Source organism: Bactrocera dorsalis, chromosome 1, assembly GCF_023373825.1.
Source record: "Bactrocera dorsalis isolate Fly_Bdor chromosome 1, ASM2337382v1, whole genome shotgun sequence".
Classification (NCBI taxonomy): Eukaryota; Metazoa; Arthropoda; class Insecta; order Diptera; family Tephritidae; genus Bactrocera; species Bactrocera dorsalis.
The window spans coordinates 1,255,020-1,271,388 of NC_064303.1; the positions used below are offsets into that span (position 1 = coordinate 1,255,020).

Here is a 16,369-nt window from a genome sequence, read left to right on the forward strand (position 1 = left end):
TGTAATCAATTTCCAATTGTAAATAGACAACCGAGTGTGTTATACCGTTCGATTTAGCGCACACTCATTCACCTCTCCGTTCACTGATTTCAGCGTACGTTTTTCACCTACATATTTATATGCATGTATATTTTTGCGGTAAATTTTGTGTGTGTGAGTGTAGTAGTTGCGCACTTACCTTCAATACAAACGACGTGATCGCGTATCTGCTGGGCGATCTGTGCATCGGCGATTGGCAGCAAATCGATTAAATCGTAAATTGCATAAATCGATGGATGTACGCTTTCGAAACGTTGTATTTCTTGACGTATGGCCAGCGAATTGCTGATCAATGGTTGAGGCTGCTGCTGCTGCTGCACACCATGTTGTTGCTGTGACGGCAACATCGGCAGCGGAGGCTGCGATTGCGGCAACAGTGCTGGATGGTGATGCGGCAGCGGCGGTGGCGGCGGCAAATGGTGATGATGGTGCCGCGTTACAGGTGGCGGCGTTTGGTGTTGATAATTATTCATTTTAGAAATGATTAACACTCACAAAAACAGCAGAGAAACTATATTATTTATTGCAGACGGAGAACAGAGACACAATTTTTCACAATTTATTTTTCTTTTATTTGTGTGCTTCAATTTAGTAGATACACAAACACAATTATTTTTCACATTTTCCCACACTCTGGGATTTCCATATGCAAATTGCGATTAAGTATTTTTATTTTCTTTTATTTTATTTATTTTTTGCTTTAATTCAAACTTCAATATTTCGGTTACACTATATTTTTTCACAATTATTTATTTTAACGAATATTTAGATTTTTCGCATTTGCATGCTAAAGAAGGGGTGGTATTGATAATAATTTGCATAAATGAATAAGAACCTTAAAACTCATTAGCATACAATACAGATGTAAACAAAATTTAACTTTTAATAAAAAACATTTCAACAATTCTTAATCAAAAAATTTTGCATTAAATTCTTTCGCATAACTCAGTTTCATCAAAGTATATTATAGCTTACGCTGTTCCAAATATTAAAAAAAAATTAACTCAATGGTATTTCAAATTATAAAAGCATAAAATAACAAATCCATTTAAGATCCCTTTAAAAAATATAACTCCACGACGAAAAAAATAACTTAAAACGAACCAAACAATTTGTTGAACCGAAGTAAAGCAATTTTATGCATTCAGAGGTTGTTAATACGACACAGTGTAGCATACAGTTACACTTCTGCCATACTCGTAAAATGTTCGAGCAATAAACAAATCGACCGTTGAAATAAATAAATATGCACGTTTGTAAACACGAGAAATCTATAATTAACTTTAAAGTCACTAAATTAGATAATTAGAACAATCTTCGTACAGCTACCCAGCTACACACACACACATATGCATATATTGTATATGAAAATCAGTTACACCCGCGCACAAACTAACGTCTTTTGACGTTCCAGAGCAATTCATTAGATGCTTTTTCTTGTCTTTACATTTGTCTGCTTAGGTACGTACATATGTATGTATGTATGTATCTGTGTTCGCTCGTCTTTTTAAAGCCGTTTGTTTTGTTTATGTTGTTGTTGCTAGTTTAATTGCCGTTTTTTCATGTGTTCAACAGCACTTCATCTCGCTTTTATGCTGCTGCTTCGCATTTATTTTTGTTGCTATTGCTGATGCTACTTTTCATTGCTGTTGGTGGATTGTATTGTGCTTGTATGTGTGTAGGTGTGTTTTCGTAGAATGCATTGGTAGTTGTTTGGGCATAAATAAAATCGTGAATAGTTTATTTCTTTTTTGCTAGCGTTTTCGTTTATTTGTTATTTTTTTGCTTTTTGCCTTCTAGTCGAATGTTTATGGTATGAAGTGTAAATTGGAAATGGAGGAAGCGCAAACCAAGGATGGTAGGCTAGATGTTGATAGGTTTTGAGGTCGCGCCAGAATTGAAAATTTGAAATGGAATGTTAAGTGGACAATTACTTGGCAAATATAATCAAATTACAATTATTGAATACTTTTCCATTGCAAGAAATATGCGTTAATAAATGTTTTCTTAATTTAAAAGGGTTTGACTTCAGTACAACCTTCTTTATCTTTTTGTGCCCTTATTATTAAATTTAAACAACGCAATCACCAAATATTACTATCTCTTATTTTGTATTTAGTCGGCTTTCGGTCCAACGAATCGGCACTTCCATGCACTGCCACCGATACGTCGAAACAGCAATTCAACGTAATTCAATGAAGCAACATTGTCGCAGCACACGCAAAATTTGGAGCGGTGCAATTCCACTTGCCGTCTTTACATGCCAATACACACATGCACACACGCACACAAAATATGGAAACAAACGAAATTACAACAAAACGCACACAACTTTTTGAGAACTAAAATAATGCATAAATTTAACGCAAATATTACATCGATATTTTGCAGCAAATCTGTAAATAATTACAAGTTTTTTTACATTAAATTATCTTTGTACGCCGACAAATTAACACAAAACAAAACACTTAGCCACGGTTAATATTTGAAGCGCGCCCGACACAAATGAAATGAACTCAAACACGTCAAAGAACAAACTGACAAGAGCGAAACGGCTGAAATTCGCTTGAACTGCTGTTGTCAGTTTTCCTCTGGTTTGCTCGCTCGTGAAGGTATGTGTGTGTTTGTTGATTTGCTGTTGGAGTTGGAGCTTTGGATACAAAGCAGTGGTGGATGATTTTAATTTTACTGTGTTTGATAAAATACAGCGGGCGGGTTAAAGAATAAACAAAAACAGCGATGGAAAGCGTAATGTCAAAACGGGAAATGTCAATACTGTCGATTATTCTAGCGGCGAATAGAGATATCGCAATGCAGGGTGACACAGCAATTTTGTTTTGGAAGTTAAAACTTTTCTATCTGTTCAGTAGATTAACAATATTAACCGATATTTATCAATAAATAAACACGTTTTGAATCGATAATTAAAAAATATTTATTTTTTTGTAAATTAAATCATATATGCAGAGAACTTATGGGAAATCTTGAATCTGGGTGCTTGATACTGATAACAGCAATCATATACGTTCACTGCTATAGCAGCAAAGCGATATTAAACTTTATTTCCAAAACCAATATCATTTAAAAAATAATCGTTTATTTTGAAAAAATAATTAACCCAATAGAAAAAAATAAAAAAATAGCGATTCCATTAAAATTTATTAGAAATAGGACATTATGGTAGCCTTTTATTATCTAATCAAAACAATAATAATTGGCATCACTTAAAGGATCTACATTGAAGTGAATCTCATTAAAAAATTGTAAACAAATTTTTATTTAAAAGTCAAAATTTAATCAGTTAAAAATTCCTTAAAAATTTATATTTAATTCAAAGAATCAAGTCTTAACGAAGCAAACATTTAGTTTGTTAAACATAAAATTACAACTCAACGTACAGCATTATAATATTCCAAACCAAGTCTTTCCAGATTGACTGTTATATTCACAAGATTCTTTAAAGCTTATTACAGAGCAAGCGCCACGCAAAGCCCGTCTTGACCCCGCCGATAACAGCAGTCAACGTGATGTGCTTGCATATTGAATTATAATTTGCGAAACAGTTTAGTCGTACTCGGCCAGTGGCACGTTACGAAAGTCTCGTCGGAGAAGAGACAATTTACCATAATGAAGGCAAGGAATATAGTTTGGTTACAAAATGCTTTGTTACTCCAGGCGCTATTTTTATCAGCGGTAAGTTGTTGATCAGGTTCTACCAGTGAGCTAATGTTTCATTTATTTCCTTTTCCGAAAGTCTGTGCGTGCATATTCTGCTGACTCAGCGGGTTCTTGTAGTAGCAATTCAGTGAAATCTGATGCTCGTGCATTTTTCCAACGTGAAAATGAACTACTACGCCAACGTCGTCGTAATGAGTTTCTCACCTCTTATGTTTATAACACAAATGTCACTGAGGAAAATCGCAAAGCTATGATTGCTGTGGCTACAACAAATGCAGCCGCAAACAAGGAGATGACCCGCAATGTGATTGCATCGGGATATATTGACTCAACCGATGATGATATTAAGCGGCAAGCAACTATACTTGGTGATTTGGGTATAGATGTGCTACCCGAAAGTGATTATAAGGAGTTACTCAATGCAGTGAGTTTAATGCAGTCAAATTATGCTACTACAACTGTTTGTCCATACAACAAGGAGGGAGATTGTACGCTGCAATTGGAGCCACATGTACAGGAACGTCTCTCGAATAGTCGTGATCCAAAAGAGTTGAAACATTACTGGCGTCAATGGTATGACAAAGCAGGCACACCGATGCGAGAGAATTTCAAAAAATATATTGAGTTTACCCGCAAGGCAGCGCGTCTGAATGGTAAGTTGGCGGCGTTTCGTTGAAGATAAGCATACATGTTTTGCTTTTTGTTTATACTTTCACAGTAATATGTGCATGATTGTATGTATATGTGCACATCAGATGTTGTCGCTACTGACTATAAACATTGGGCGAGTTGATAACAAAGAAAGTGCAACGCCGAATATTTATATATGTATGTACATATAAAAAATTATTTTTTCATTTCCCATTTTTAATACCAGTTATTTAGTTATTTTTAATTTATTGTACTCTTATATAAAATGAATGTCGATTACTTTTGTATTTAATTTAAAATTCCTTAATTTTATCAATCATGTATCAGGTTATTCATCATATGCTGATTACTGGATTCATTTCTATGAAGACCCCGATTTCGAATCAAATCTGGATAAGGTGTATAAAGCTATATTGCCATTCTATCGTGAAATACACGGTTATGTTCGTTATCGACTCCGTGCTTATTATGGTGATGAAATTGTGTCTGAGAATGGAAACATTCCAATGCATTTGTTGGGCAACATGTGGGCCCAACAATGGGACAATGCATTGCCACTTTTCACCCCTTTTCCAGAAAAGCCGTTCTTGGACGTGACCAGCGAAATGCAGCGTCAAAACTTCACAGTACGCAAACTCTTCGAATTAGGTGATCAATTTTTCAAATCACTCGGCATGCGTGCGCTACCGCCAAGCTTTTGGGACTTAAGCGTGCTAACACGGCCAGCGGACAGAGAAATAGTTTGTCATGCTTCTGCCTGGGATTTGTACCAGGACAGTGATGTGCGCATTAAAATGTGCACTGACGTCGACACTCACTATCTGTACGTTGTACATCACGAACTTGGCCATATACAGTACTACTTACAATATGAAAATCAACCGACAGTTTATCGCTCAGCGCCAAATCCCGGCTTCCATGAGGCGGTCGGCGATGTTATTGCGCTTTCGGTCTCCACGCCCAAGCACCTGCAAGCCATTGGCCTATCAAACGTGGGCAAGTTAGATGATGAAAGTCGCATCAATGAATTGTTTAAGAATGTGAGTTGAAAAGATTTAATTTAATATTATGATCATTTCAAAAACTTACATTTTAGGCGCTCAAAAAAATCGTGTTCTTGCCTTTTGCCTACACCATGGATAAATACCGTTATGCTGTGTTCCGCGGCGAGGTGGAAGAATCGAAATGGAATTGTGCCTTCTGGCAAATGCGTTCAGAGTTTTCCGGCGTCGAGCCACCCGTACGTCGCACAGACCAAGATTTCGATCCACCCGCAAAATATCACATTGACGCTGATGTCGAATACTTGCGTTACTTTGCAGCCCATATCTTCCAATTTCAGTTTCTTAAAGCTATGTGCATCAAAGCTGGTCAGTATGTGCCGGGTGACCCAGAAAAAACTTTAGATAATTGTGACATTTACAACAACAAGGAAGCTGGTGAAGCATTCAGGTAAGTTTCCTGTTAAACTTTTTTGTCAATTGAGTATAAATTTTAATTTAAAATTACAGCAAATTTCTAACATTGGGCGCATCGGTGCATTGGAAAAAGGCGCTAAAGGAGTTTACTGGTGAAACTGAAATGGATCCATCCGCGCTTCTGGAGTACTTTGAACCACTCCGCAAATGGCTACAAGCAGAAAATGAACGCTTGAAAGTGCCACTCGGTTGGGGCGATACTGATAGTGAGCGCACACTTCAAAAATATTTACAATTATGTTTTTATTAATCAATTTATTTTTGTTATTTGCAGAAGTAGCAGGTGACTGCTGTCCAGCATTTAGCACCTAACATTTAACGAAAGTCATCGTTAAAGAGAATTGTCAAAAGGCCAATGTTTGCTTATGACAAATACGATCTCGTTTTGCTTACGAAGTAAGACCGTAGAGAGCCTTCATCGCATACAACATAAACATTTTTGAATGAAATCAAAATATTTTTTTAAACAATTCGCACTTTTTAATAAAAATTTGCCAGTGTTTTATAATCTTAAAAAGCTGTATAAACATTAAACAAAACAATTCAACCTTAATCTCATAAGGAAGTTAAGTTTAATAAAGCTGTTTGTTTGCATTGTATTTGACATAATTATTATTTTTTAAACTAATACGAGAAAGAAAATTGTTTAAAAATAGTTTAAAAAAAAATTAAAAAAAATTAAAAATACAACAAATTACTTTCCTCAAATTCCATCCACAAGACAAAACTGTAAAACTGTGTAAGCTAATATTTACTTGACAAAATCTGGCGTTCACACTCAACATAAAAATTGTTTGTGTTAAATAAAGAACAAATAAAAGTATGTATATAACCACAAAGCAGACTATTTCTGGCTAATTCAGGGAATAATTGATTTTTATTGCAAATTTATAACCGATTAAATACTAAGCACGAATCGTAAGTGGTCAGCGGCATTTATTTTTATTTTTTATTTACAATTTCTCTCACATATTTACTTAGCTTGCGTCGACGTAATCTCAATACTCAAGCAGACAGTGTTATGCCTATCTCAATTGGATTCTCCTTCCTTATCGATATCTCACGCATATTTGGCTCCGGCATTGTTGGCGATAATGACGATGAGCACTCGCCTTGGCGACGACACGCTCAATATCTCAATTTGCTGATTTTTACACTCATTTTTCTAACCACTTTAATGCTGATACGTATGGACGACTGTGCCACTGCGGTTGAATAATTTACAAACGTTGATCTTGCAGCGCTTAGCCAGTATAAAAGCCAGCCAGCGGCTGCTCAGCAAATTAGTTTACGTGCCGCGCTCTTCCAGCGCGCGAGTTTCTTGCTAAAAGTTGGTGTTATTGAAAAGTTGTGGGTGAGCATTCGTTACAGTTTTCAAATTTAATTGGTGTTTGATCAAATTATTGGTGAAATTAAAAAATATTCATATTGCTACTGAGCATGTATGTGTTTTAACTGATGCACATGCTTGCGATTTGTTACAATAAATTGGATTAATCATGCACAAATCACATGTCAATCGCGGTTCAATGCACCCAACGTCATGATCTTGATCTTATTGCCAAGTCAAATGTTAAATTAAGTTAAATAATGCAATTTTGCCATTTACTTAAGCGTGCGTTTGGCAATTACTGCACTAAATGACTTGGCGTGTTCGAAATACATGAGACCACCCATGAGAGCTGGCCACTTTTTGACAACGAAAAATGCAAAATAAATAATTAAATGTCATTTAAGAGCATAAAAGCAAGATCAGTGGATAGATTTTATATAAAAAAATTGCAAATATTTTATCATTTATTTTTCTTCAAAGTTTTCACACAAGGACTTGATTTCGATCGATCACTTTGTATGACAGCTATGTACATATATGCTATAGTGCTCCGATCTGTATATTATATTTGCAGGTTGTAGCGTTGCCTTGTTCAACAATCCATGGCAAATTTCGGACATGGCTAAATTGACTCAGCTCGTCAAGCCAATCGACTCCGACGTTTCGTTTTAGATGTTACAAATTTATAAAACCCTGTTCAGGATATAGAAATATAATTGAAAAAAATATGTCAAAAAATATTATTTAAAACAAATGTGTCCAAAATTAGCTAATTAGTAAATTAAAATGTGTTTCGCACTGTTCATAAGTAGTGAAAATATTCGGAGCAATTATCACCAAAAGTGTTTTAGAAATTTGAAGTATTTTAATTTCATTTCATTTCAGAATGAAAGTTGTTTCGAATTCTGTAAGAGTTTAAAATACTACCATTTGATTGATTGAACCACATTTGGCAGTTCTTTCAAGTTTAGAGTAATACATACCACCTGATCAAATTTGACCCGGACTGACAAAAAAAGAGCCTCATTTGCCAGTTCGGGCTTGTGCCAATTTTCCATACAATTGTTGTTGTTGCTGTTGTCGCTGTAGAAAATATTTCTCAGTAAATTTGAAGAATGCTTCTGATTTCACAGTCCTTGGTCGGTTAAAAATCCGAATCCGTTTCGGTTACAAGATTTAGGTCTCTAGATACGAGTCCAGCATTGACACGTTTCATGAAAAAAAGAAAATCGAAATATGTTAAGTCGATCCTTAAGGTTTGTTGAAATCCTCTGCTAACTCTTTGATGTCAACACGATGATTCTCAAGCACTGTTTCATTAACTTTTTCGATGTTATCATCATTAGCAGAGGTAAATGTGGGAGTCGCATGAGTAATTTTTCGATGACTTCACATATAAAGATCAAACTTTACATTACATCTCATCATCGTTAGCTCTACAACCCGGAGCGGGCCTCTGCTTCTAGCAATTTAATTTGCCAATTATTTCTGTGCCTTGCTTGAGTACGCCAGCTTCGTAGTTTCGTCGTCCTAGTCCACACTATTAATTCATCTAAGTTTTGGTCTGCCTCCGCGTCTTTTATTTCTGCATCTTCCCAGGAAGATAATTTTCGTCGACGCAAATCATTTGGCTAGCATGTTTTATTCAATTGTTGTTAAAATATCGGAGTGCTTTTACATACAAAGTCTGTAGCTCGTGGTTTCACCGCTTTCTCCATAAGCCTTGCAAACAGCTCCAAAATTCTGCACAACACTTTTCGTTCAAAAACTTTTAGCTTATTTATCAGCTTTACGTCCAGGCTTCGTTGACGTACGGAGCAATTAGCGTGCGATTGATTGAAATTTTTACCCATCTATTGAGGGTGCGATAAACGAAACTGTAATTAGCCGTCTGAACGAATTTGTAATAGGCTCACATAGATTCAAAGCGCTTTGTCGATTTGTAAGTGTCTTATGATCCAGTATATGGTATATAGATACCACAATGTATCGGCGTTCTAAACTGTTCAAGTGTGATTCCTTTTAGGATCGGTGTTCTAACCTAACCTAACATATCGAGGGTGTAGACATAGGTGTCTACTTTGCACAAAATAAGGTTCCTTACTTCTCAACCGGAATCTCCTTTTCACCTTCACGTGGTGGCACCGTTGGCCATGAATGGAGATTTGGTACTGAAAAGGGGGAAAGACCAAAAAGGTGATCTGATCCTGCTAAAGAGTGTTAAACACAAGGCTGACAAAAAAGTCTCTATCACGGAAGCAGTAACTATGCCGCGGATCAAACTTTAAATGAGCGAAAAAAGATATTGATTTTTGAATAAATGTGGATCAGTCCGGGTCAAATTTGATCAGGTGATTTAGTACATTACTTTGGAATAATTTCAGTAACTTTAATATGAACTATAAGCTTTTAATTAACATTTTCAATTGAATTGACTTTATAATAACTTTTATTCAAGTGCTCTAAAGGAAGTTTAGTTCTCGAACTCAAGTAGCGCACTTTCGGTGTCTAAGTACAACTAATTAACTTATCGATATATCTATTATCTCAAGTAGAATCATAATTAATTTACGTTTTAAAGATCTTTTTGCCCACAAAAGTAGTTAACTGCTTTGTAACGCACAGTTAAATTGAAATCTATAAAACTATCGAAGAATCTAGTTTTGATATGCATATGGCATACTTAACTATGGCACATACACATTTGAGCTCTTTCAGTTGTTCATTGGAGTTATCTCTCGCCGCCTAGCACTGATAACGGCCGATCACGTACTAGAACTATAAAATATTGCAAGTTAATCGCATATCGCAGGCTCGTATCGCTAAACGCTGATCAGTGGCATCGTAAATAACTTAAGACTGAAGTACAATCGTCTATTTGTAGTTTGAAGTTATTTAATTTATGAAATACCTACGCAACTAAGTAGCTTAAGCAGTTACTTGATTAGAGTTCTGACATGAGCCCTTCTCTTTGAACTGCATAGATCTCGATGGTGGGTGATCCAAAGTAGCACATTGTCAATGATTATAGAACCAATATTTATACAGTTGTTATCGCATTTGTTTGAACCAACGGGGTACAGGCGATAATGGATCGTCGTAGTAATTATCTTTAATAAGCATCTGTCGATTGTTTAATAACTGAAAAATTGATGCCAAATTCTGTGAATATATTGATTACGACAAACTATTAACGTCATTGTTTCCTAGAATTTGGCATTTAATTTGATTGATTTATTAAAATATTAAATATTTTAGTATTTGTAGGAACATATCGTCATCTAAAATGCAAAGTAAGGTAACATCAATTTTCATAAGTTTAGAGGCGAAGGAAAAACGATATAATGGAAACCACTAATATTGAAACAAAATTTGAGTTTTGGTTATAAAATGGTTATATAGTGGTTATGTATTGGTTATATATTGGTTATATATTAGTTATATTATGGGTTATATAGTATTTATCATACACTCATGGTGAAAAAATCAGACACTCATATTAAATTGAAACCAAATTAGAGTTTTCGTTATAAAATGGTTATATATTGGTTATTGCATTTGACAACGATTTTAAATTTTTTTTAAATATATGTTGTTTTGCATTTTAGGTGACGAAATGTATGTTAACAGGTGTATATAATTTTTTCTCTCGTACTTGTTGCTGCTTCATTCATTATGGGGAACTTTCTAAATAGTTATAAAACTGACGACGAGTACACCATATAATTTCTGAATGGCGAGCGTTAATCTAATCTTTTTCGGTAGTGCATAGTAGTAGTGTCGAAACCATAAAAGTCGCATGTAAATCAAAATCGAACTTAATAAAAAATGGAAAATTTTACTGAGCGCTTATTAAGCATGAAAATTATAGACTAAACTTTAAAATAATTAAAAAAAAAAAACAAAAAAATTCAAAAAACAAACTAAGCATGACAGGCATTCAACTATGTTTCGAAAAAAAAAAAACAAATAATAACTAGATTTCTACGAATTACTGAAATTCAAATTTATTTATTGATGCTTTCAAAAATAAGCATGACAAGCATTAGACAATGATTCTAAGAAAAAAGATAATTGAAAAATTAGAACCCTTGTAAGCTTTTCTGAAATTCAAGTTCATTTCAAGTCTGTAGTCTATATATAACACCACACCTTCCAGCCCAAAATTAAAATATGCAGGTTCCCAAAACTCCCCCCAACTCTTAATTTCACTTCTGGATGTAAAAATAACACATCCGCCTACTGCAATTCAGTTTCACTTATTATGAGGATAATGTGCAATCTCATTATAAATAATTTGTATTCACTGTCTGCTGTCCATAACCGTTCAATCGGTATTTTATTATTAGTTATTCCAGGTGGCATAAGAAGACGTCATTTAATACCAGAAATGGAGAAATCGACTTTGAGTGAATATGCCTTCCCTTCTCCAAATCTGTTCGATTTATAATTATCATATTTGGTTTGTAGGAACAAATGTTGACGAAATATGTATACAGTTTTGTCCTACCTCTGGTGGTGGACTAAAATTGATAGACACGTCAACCAGTCAGAAACATTTCGTTCTTATATCATTTAATATTATTAATATGTAGAATAATAAAACACTTAATATATTTTACTGCACTTCGACTAAGTGGGAGTGTTTTTGTTTTTTTTTTGTTTTTAAATTCTGACATTTACTGGCGCGACCGGCTATTTTTTAACCCAATTTCGTTATTTTAAATAATTATTATAATTAAATCCCTTCCGATTTATGACTTTTTTGAACTCATATTATAATTAGATGCTTGCAAAAACGTCGAAAAAACAAACAATCAAGATCAAACATGTTTTAAAAATATATACAAGAGAAACCAGATTACTTTTCTCGTTTTGTTTTTATTTTCAGTTCGTCCATTTGTACGTGCATTGTGTTTTTAAAGACGAACTTTATCGTTTAGAAACTTTGTTTTTATTTTTCCTTGCACATAAATATGTATACGAGTCTTATTTTGGTTGTGTTTATGTTTATTTTGGCGATAAACTTATAATTCAAGACATCAGCCGGCAATAGCTGGTTGAGAGAACCTTTGAAGAGTATCAATAGCTGAGTCAGACCCATACATTTACAGAGAAACAAGGCCTTATACAGTATACATAAGTATATTTATATATATAATACTAAAGAATATAAACATTTTGTGCGAAAACGAGGTCAAACGTTAAATTTCAGTAGCGTTTTAGGAACTCCCGCTTGGTTTTAGAATTCGTTAAGAGATTTCTCTAGTAAAAATGTGCGATTTATTCGATTCAATACCTAGTTTGTATGCGATTTGTAATCGCAGAGAATTAATTGATTTGGTGCACATTTCTGTTTTTTGTAATACGTGGGTAGACTATTATGTTTCTTGATTTGACAACTCTTGTGTTGTAATCTGGCAACTCACAACTTACATACTCAGAACGTTTTGACTTACGACCGCTATTTGTATGTTGCTTACAGTAACTTGAAATAATCATCTCAGCCGAAAATGGTATTAAATCGTGAATATTTTCAAGCGATTATTTTTACAACTTTCATTAACTCCGCTGCAGTGTATCGATGAACTTTATTCAATGTTTAGCCATGGAGATCAAGGTGATTTTCGATCAAAATCAGTCCGAAATTGTTCGGAAACTATCATCGTCATATGACATATTGCGAGATTGAGACAACTATGGGTCTTAGTGGGGCTAGCATACATTAAATGTTGCTTGAACGTGTGACTGTAAAAGAATCTGTTAACGTCGGATTCCATTCGCTCTAAAAACGCTCGTGACGATTGTTCTAGAGCCATGCTAACAAAATACGATAGCAGTGCTTCGAAACACATCTATGACATCGTGATAGGTGATGAATCGTGGATTTACACTTATGAGCCCAAAAGTAAACAGCAGTCGACTGTATGGTGTTTCAAGACGAGCCGAATTCAACAAAAATTGCTCGCGTATGAAGCACTTCCAAGCAAATGGTTGCCTGTTTTTTTTTTCTTAAACTGGACATGCCGCAAACATACTACTGGAACAACGCAGAACAGTAAATTCTGAGTGGCATACAACCATTTGTTTGCCAGTCGTCTCTCAAGAAATTAGGAAAACCAACCGCCAAAGACGGATCCTTCTTCACCATGACAATGCTCTCACACGTAGACTGCAACTACTACATTTTGATCAAAAAATCGATTAGATGAGTCATCCACCGTATACGAATGACTTCTCTTTATATCTAAACTAAGAGATCAACGTTTTTTGGGAGTTACCTCCATCAGAGTAGCAATATTGCTTTGACAATTGGTCAAATACATGCAAAAGTCTATAGATCTTAATGGAGTACATTTTGAAAACCCATAAAGCGATTTTCGATTTTTAAACATAAAAGGCAATCTCGTAATATAATAACGAAAAGACAAACAAAGGAATTTGTTAGAATTTAAAAAAAAAATAATACTTTGTTATAACTGTTTTGGTAAATACTTTTTTGACACTGACATTTTTTATTCCAATCTAAGATATTCTTTTCAGTTTCATAAATACTTTTTTCTGAAAACTAATCTATTTTTTTGATTTTTGAAAATTTCAGTTAAAACTTTTGTAAAAATTCTCTAAAAAAAACTACGCACCATGAAAATTTTGATCGTCGCGCTTTTTGCCACATTAGCGGTAAGTCAACCATATTTTACACGCTTATAAACGTATTCTTATTGACACGCTACTCCACTCAACAGCTGCAGAATGCGCTGGCCAGTGTAAAAGAGGAGATTACCGCCACTGAGTACATTGAGAATCTGAACAAAGAGATTGCACGTCGTACCAACTTAGAGACGGAAGCCAGTTGGGCCTATGCATCTAACATTAATGCGGAGAATGAGCGCAAGAAGAATGAAGTCTCCGCTGAGGTGGCCAAATTCATGAAGGAGGTCTCCACAGATTTACAGAAATTCAATTGGCAATCCTTTAAATCGGAAAATTTGCGCCGTCAATTCAAAATGCTCACCAAACTCGGTTATGCAGCACTCAGCGAGGCTGACTACGCTGAATATTTGGATGTGATGTCCACTATGGAGTCAAACTTCGCTAAAGTACGTGTTTGTGACTATAAAAATGCCACCAAATGCGATCTTTCTTTGGATCCTGAAATCGAGGATATCATTACCACCAGCCGTGATCCGGAAGAGCTGAAGTATTATTGGCGCGAATTTTATGATAAAGCCGGTACTGCTGTGCGCACTCCTTTCGAGAAATATGTGGAACTCAATACGAAAGCAGCCAAATTAAATAGTGAGTACGCTGAAGAGTTGTTTGTTCGTGTCACAATTTATTACGATTTCAATTTTTAATTACAATAGATTTCAATTCTGGCGCTGAATTGTGGCTGGATGAGTACGAGGATGACAGCATTGAAAAGCAGCTCGAAGACATTTTCGATGAACTGCGTCCGCTCTATCAGCAAATACATGGCTACGTGCGTTATCGTCTGCGTCAGCACTATGGCGACGCTGTAGTGCCGGAAAAGGGACCCATTCCCATGCATTTGTTGGGCAATATGTGGGCTCAACAATGGTCCAGTGTGGCCGATATTGTCTCGCCCTTCCCCGATAAGCCGCTGATTGATGTCACCAATGAGATGGTTGCACAAGGTTACACACCACTGAAAATGTTCCAACTGGGTGATGATTTCTTCCAATCAATGAATCTGACCAAGCTGCCACAGTAAGTTCAAGATTGCATTAGTTCTTTACAAAAATTTCAAGCACTATCATTTCTACCTTGCAGAGATTTCTGGGATAAGAGTATTTTGGTAAAGCCTGATGATGGACGCGATTTGATTTGCCATGCCAGCGCTTGGGATTTCTACATCATCGATGATGTGCGCATTAAGCAGTGCACACGTGTGACAATGGATCAATTCTTCACCGTTCACCACGAATTGGGACACATCCAATACTTCTTGCAATACCAGCATTTGCCCTTCATCTATCGCGCTGGTGCTAACCCTGGCTTCCATGAAGCAGTCGGTGATGTGCTCTCACTTTCAGTCTCCACACCGAAACATTTGGAGCGTGTTGGTCTACTGAAGAACTACCAACGCGATGATGAGGCACGCATCAACCAATTGTTCTTGGCTGTAAGTGATCGTAAATTCATATTCTTGTTTGAAGAATTTCGTAAAATAATATCGTGTAATTATTTATTCAGGCTCTGGATAAGATCGTATTCCTGCCTTTTGCCTTTACTATGGATAAATACCGTTGGGCATTGTTCCGTGGCGAAGTGGATAAGAAGGATTGGAATTGTGCTTTCTGGAAGTTGCGTGAGGAATACTCTGGCATTGAACCACCAGTAGTTCGTTCTGAAAAAGATTTCGATGCGCCAGCTAAATATCACGTGTCCGCCGATGTCGAGTATTTGAGGTAGGCTTTAGGGTTAATAGCAACTACAATCTCTATAGTGTGTAATCATTCTTGCATACCGTATATTCACATTTCTCTTTTTGACGCTCTCCGTAGATATTTGGTTTCGTTCATCATCCAATTCCAATTCTACAAGTCCGCTTGCATTAAAGCTGGCCAATACGATCCCACCAATCCGGAATTGCCTTTGGACAACTGTGATATTTATGGCAGCTTTGAAGCAGGTCAAGCCTTCAAGTGAGTTTTTAAAGAAAAATTAATTGTCAAGCTGAGTTGCAATAAATTGTTATCGCTTGTAGAAATATGCTCTCATTGGGTGCCTCTAAACCTTGGCCCGATGTATTGGAGGCCTTCAATGGTGAACGTACAATGAGTGGCAAAGCTATCGCTGAGTATTTCGAACCTCTCCGTGTTTGGTTGGAGGCAGAGAATAAGAAGAACAATGTGCCCATTGGCTGGACGACATCTGACAGTAAGTGTAAAGCTTTCCAAAAATCGAATTCGGTGTATTAACTAAATCTTCGTTACAGAATGTGTTTCCTCGTAAAACCGACGTGGTCTGAACAAGTTGATGCAAAAAAAAAAAACGTTTGCTTTTTAGGCGTTCAGTTTGAGTATTAAACAATTTCACTTTCCTTAAATTTTTGTAAAATTTATTTCTACAAAAATTCAGTATTAAAAATAATACATATCAGAAATTTGTTTTAAATTGGCAAAACGAAGGGTTCTGGTAAGTTATATTTAACGGTTCATGGGAT

The 16,369-nt window shown here is 35.7% G+C and overlaps 4 protein-coding genes across 4 annotated transcripts in view; 2 read left to right on the forward strand and 2 right to left on the reverse strand.

Moving 5' to 3' along the window:
• The window catches only part of LOC105232275 (centaurin-gamma-1A), a 267,016-nt gene extending 264,346 nt beyond the window's left edge, over nt 1–2,670 (reverse strand). Inside the window, exons 1-2 of the mRNA XM_049447738.1 lie at nt 2,416–2,670; nt 179–826 (exon numbers count right to left, since the gene is read on the reverse strand). Coding sequence (XP_049303695.1) covers nt 179–512 — 334 coding nt within the window. The 5' untranslated portion in view covers nt 513–826; nt 2,416–2,670. The remainder of the gene's footprint in view (nt 1–178; nt 827–2,415) is intronic.
• Nucleotides 1–16,369, reverse strand: part of LOC105232266 (40S ribosomal protein S8) — a 366,487-nt gene that overhangs the window by 279,121 nt on the left and 70,997 nt on the right. The gene's annotated exons all lie outside the window — the stretch shown is intronic.
• Nucleotides 3,264–6,685, forward strand: LOC105232276 (angiotensin-converting enzyme-related protein). The gene is made up of 6 exons (XM_011213918.4): nt 3,264–3,732; nt 3,794–4,370; nt 4,696–5,408; nt 5,465–5,820; nt 5,880–6,052; nt 6,121–6,685. Exons 1-6 carry the CDS (start codon nt 3,667–3,669, stop codon nt 6,156–6,158), a joined length of 1,923 nt encoding a protein of 640 aa, XP_011212220.2. The 5' UTR covers nt 3,264–3,666; the 3' UTR covers nt 6,159–6,685.
• LOC105232277 (angiotensin-converting enzyme) lies at nt 7,061–16,309 on the forward strand. The gene is made up of 9 exons (XM_029552821.2): nt 7,061–7,200; nt 13,781–13,860; nt 13,926–14,478; nt 14,547–14,910; nt 14,974–15,325; nt 15,397–15,611; nt 15,708–15,848; nt 15,911–16,083; nt 16,142–16,309. The coding sequence occupies exons 2-9, from the start codon at nt 13,822–13,824 to the stop codon at nt 16,156–16,158; spliced, it is 1,854 nt and encodes a 617-aa protein (XP_029408681.2). The 5' UTR covers nt 7,061–7,200; nt 13,781–13,821; the 3' UTR covers nt 16,159–16,309.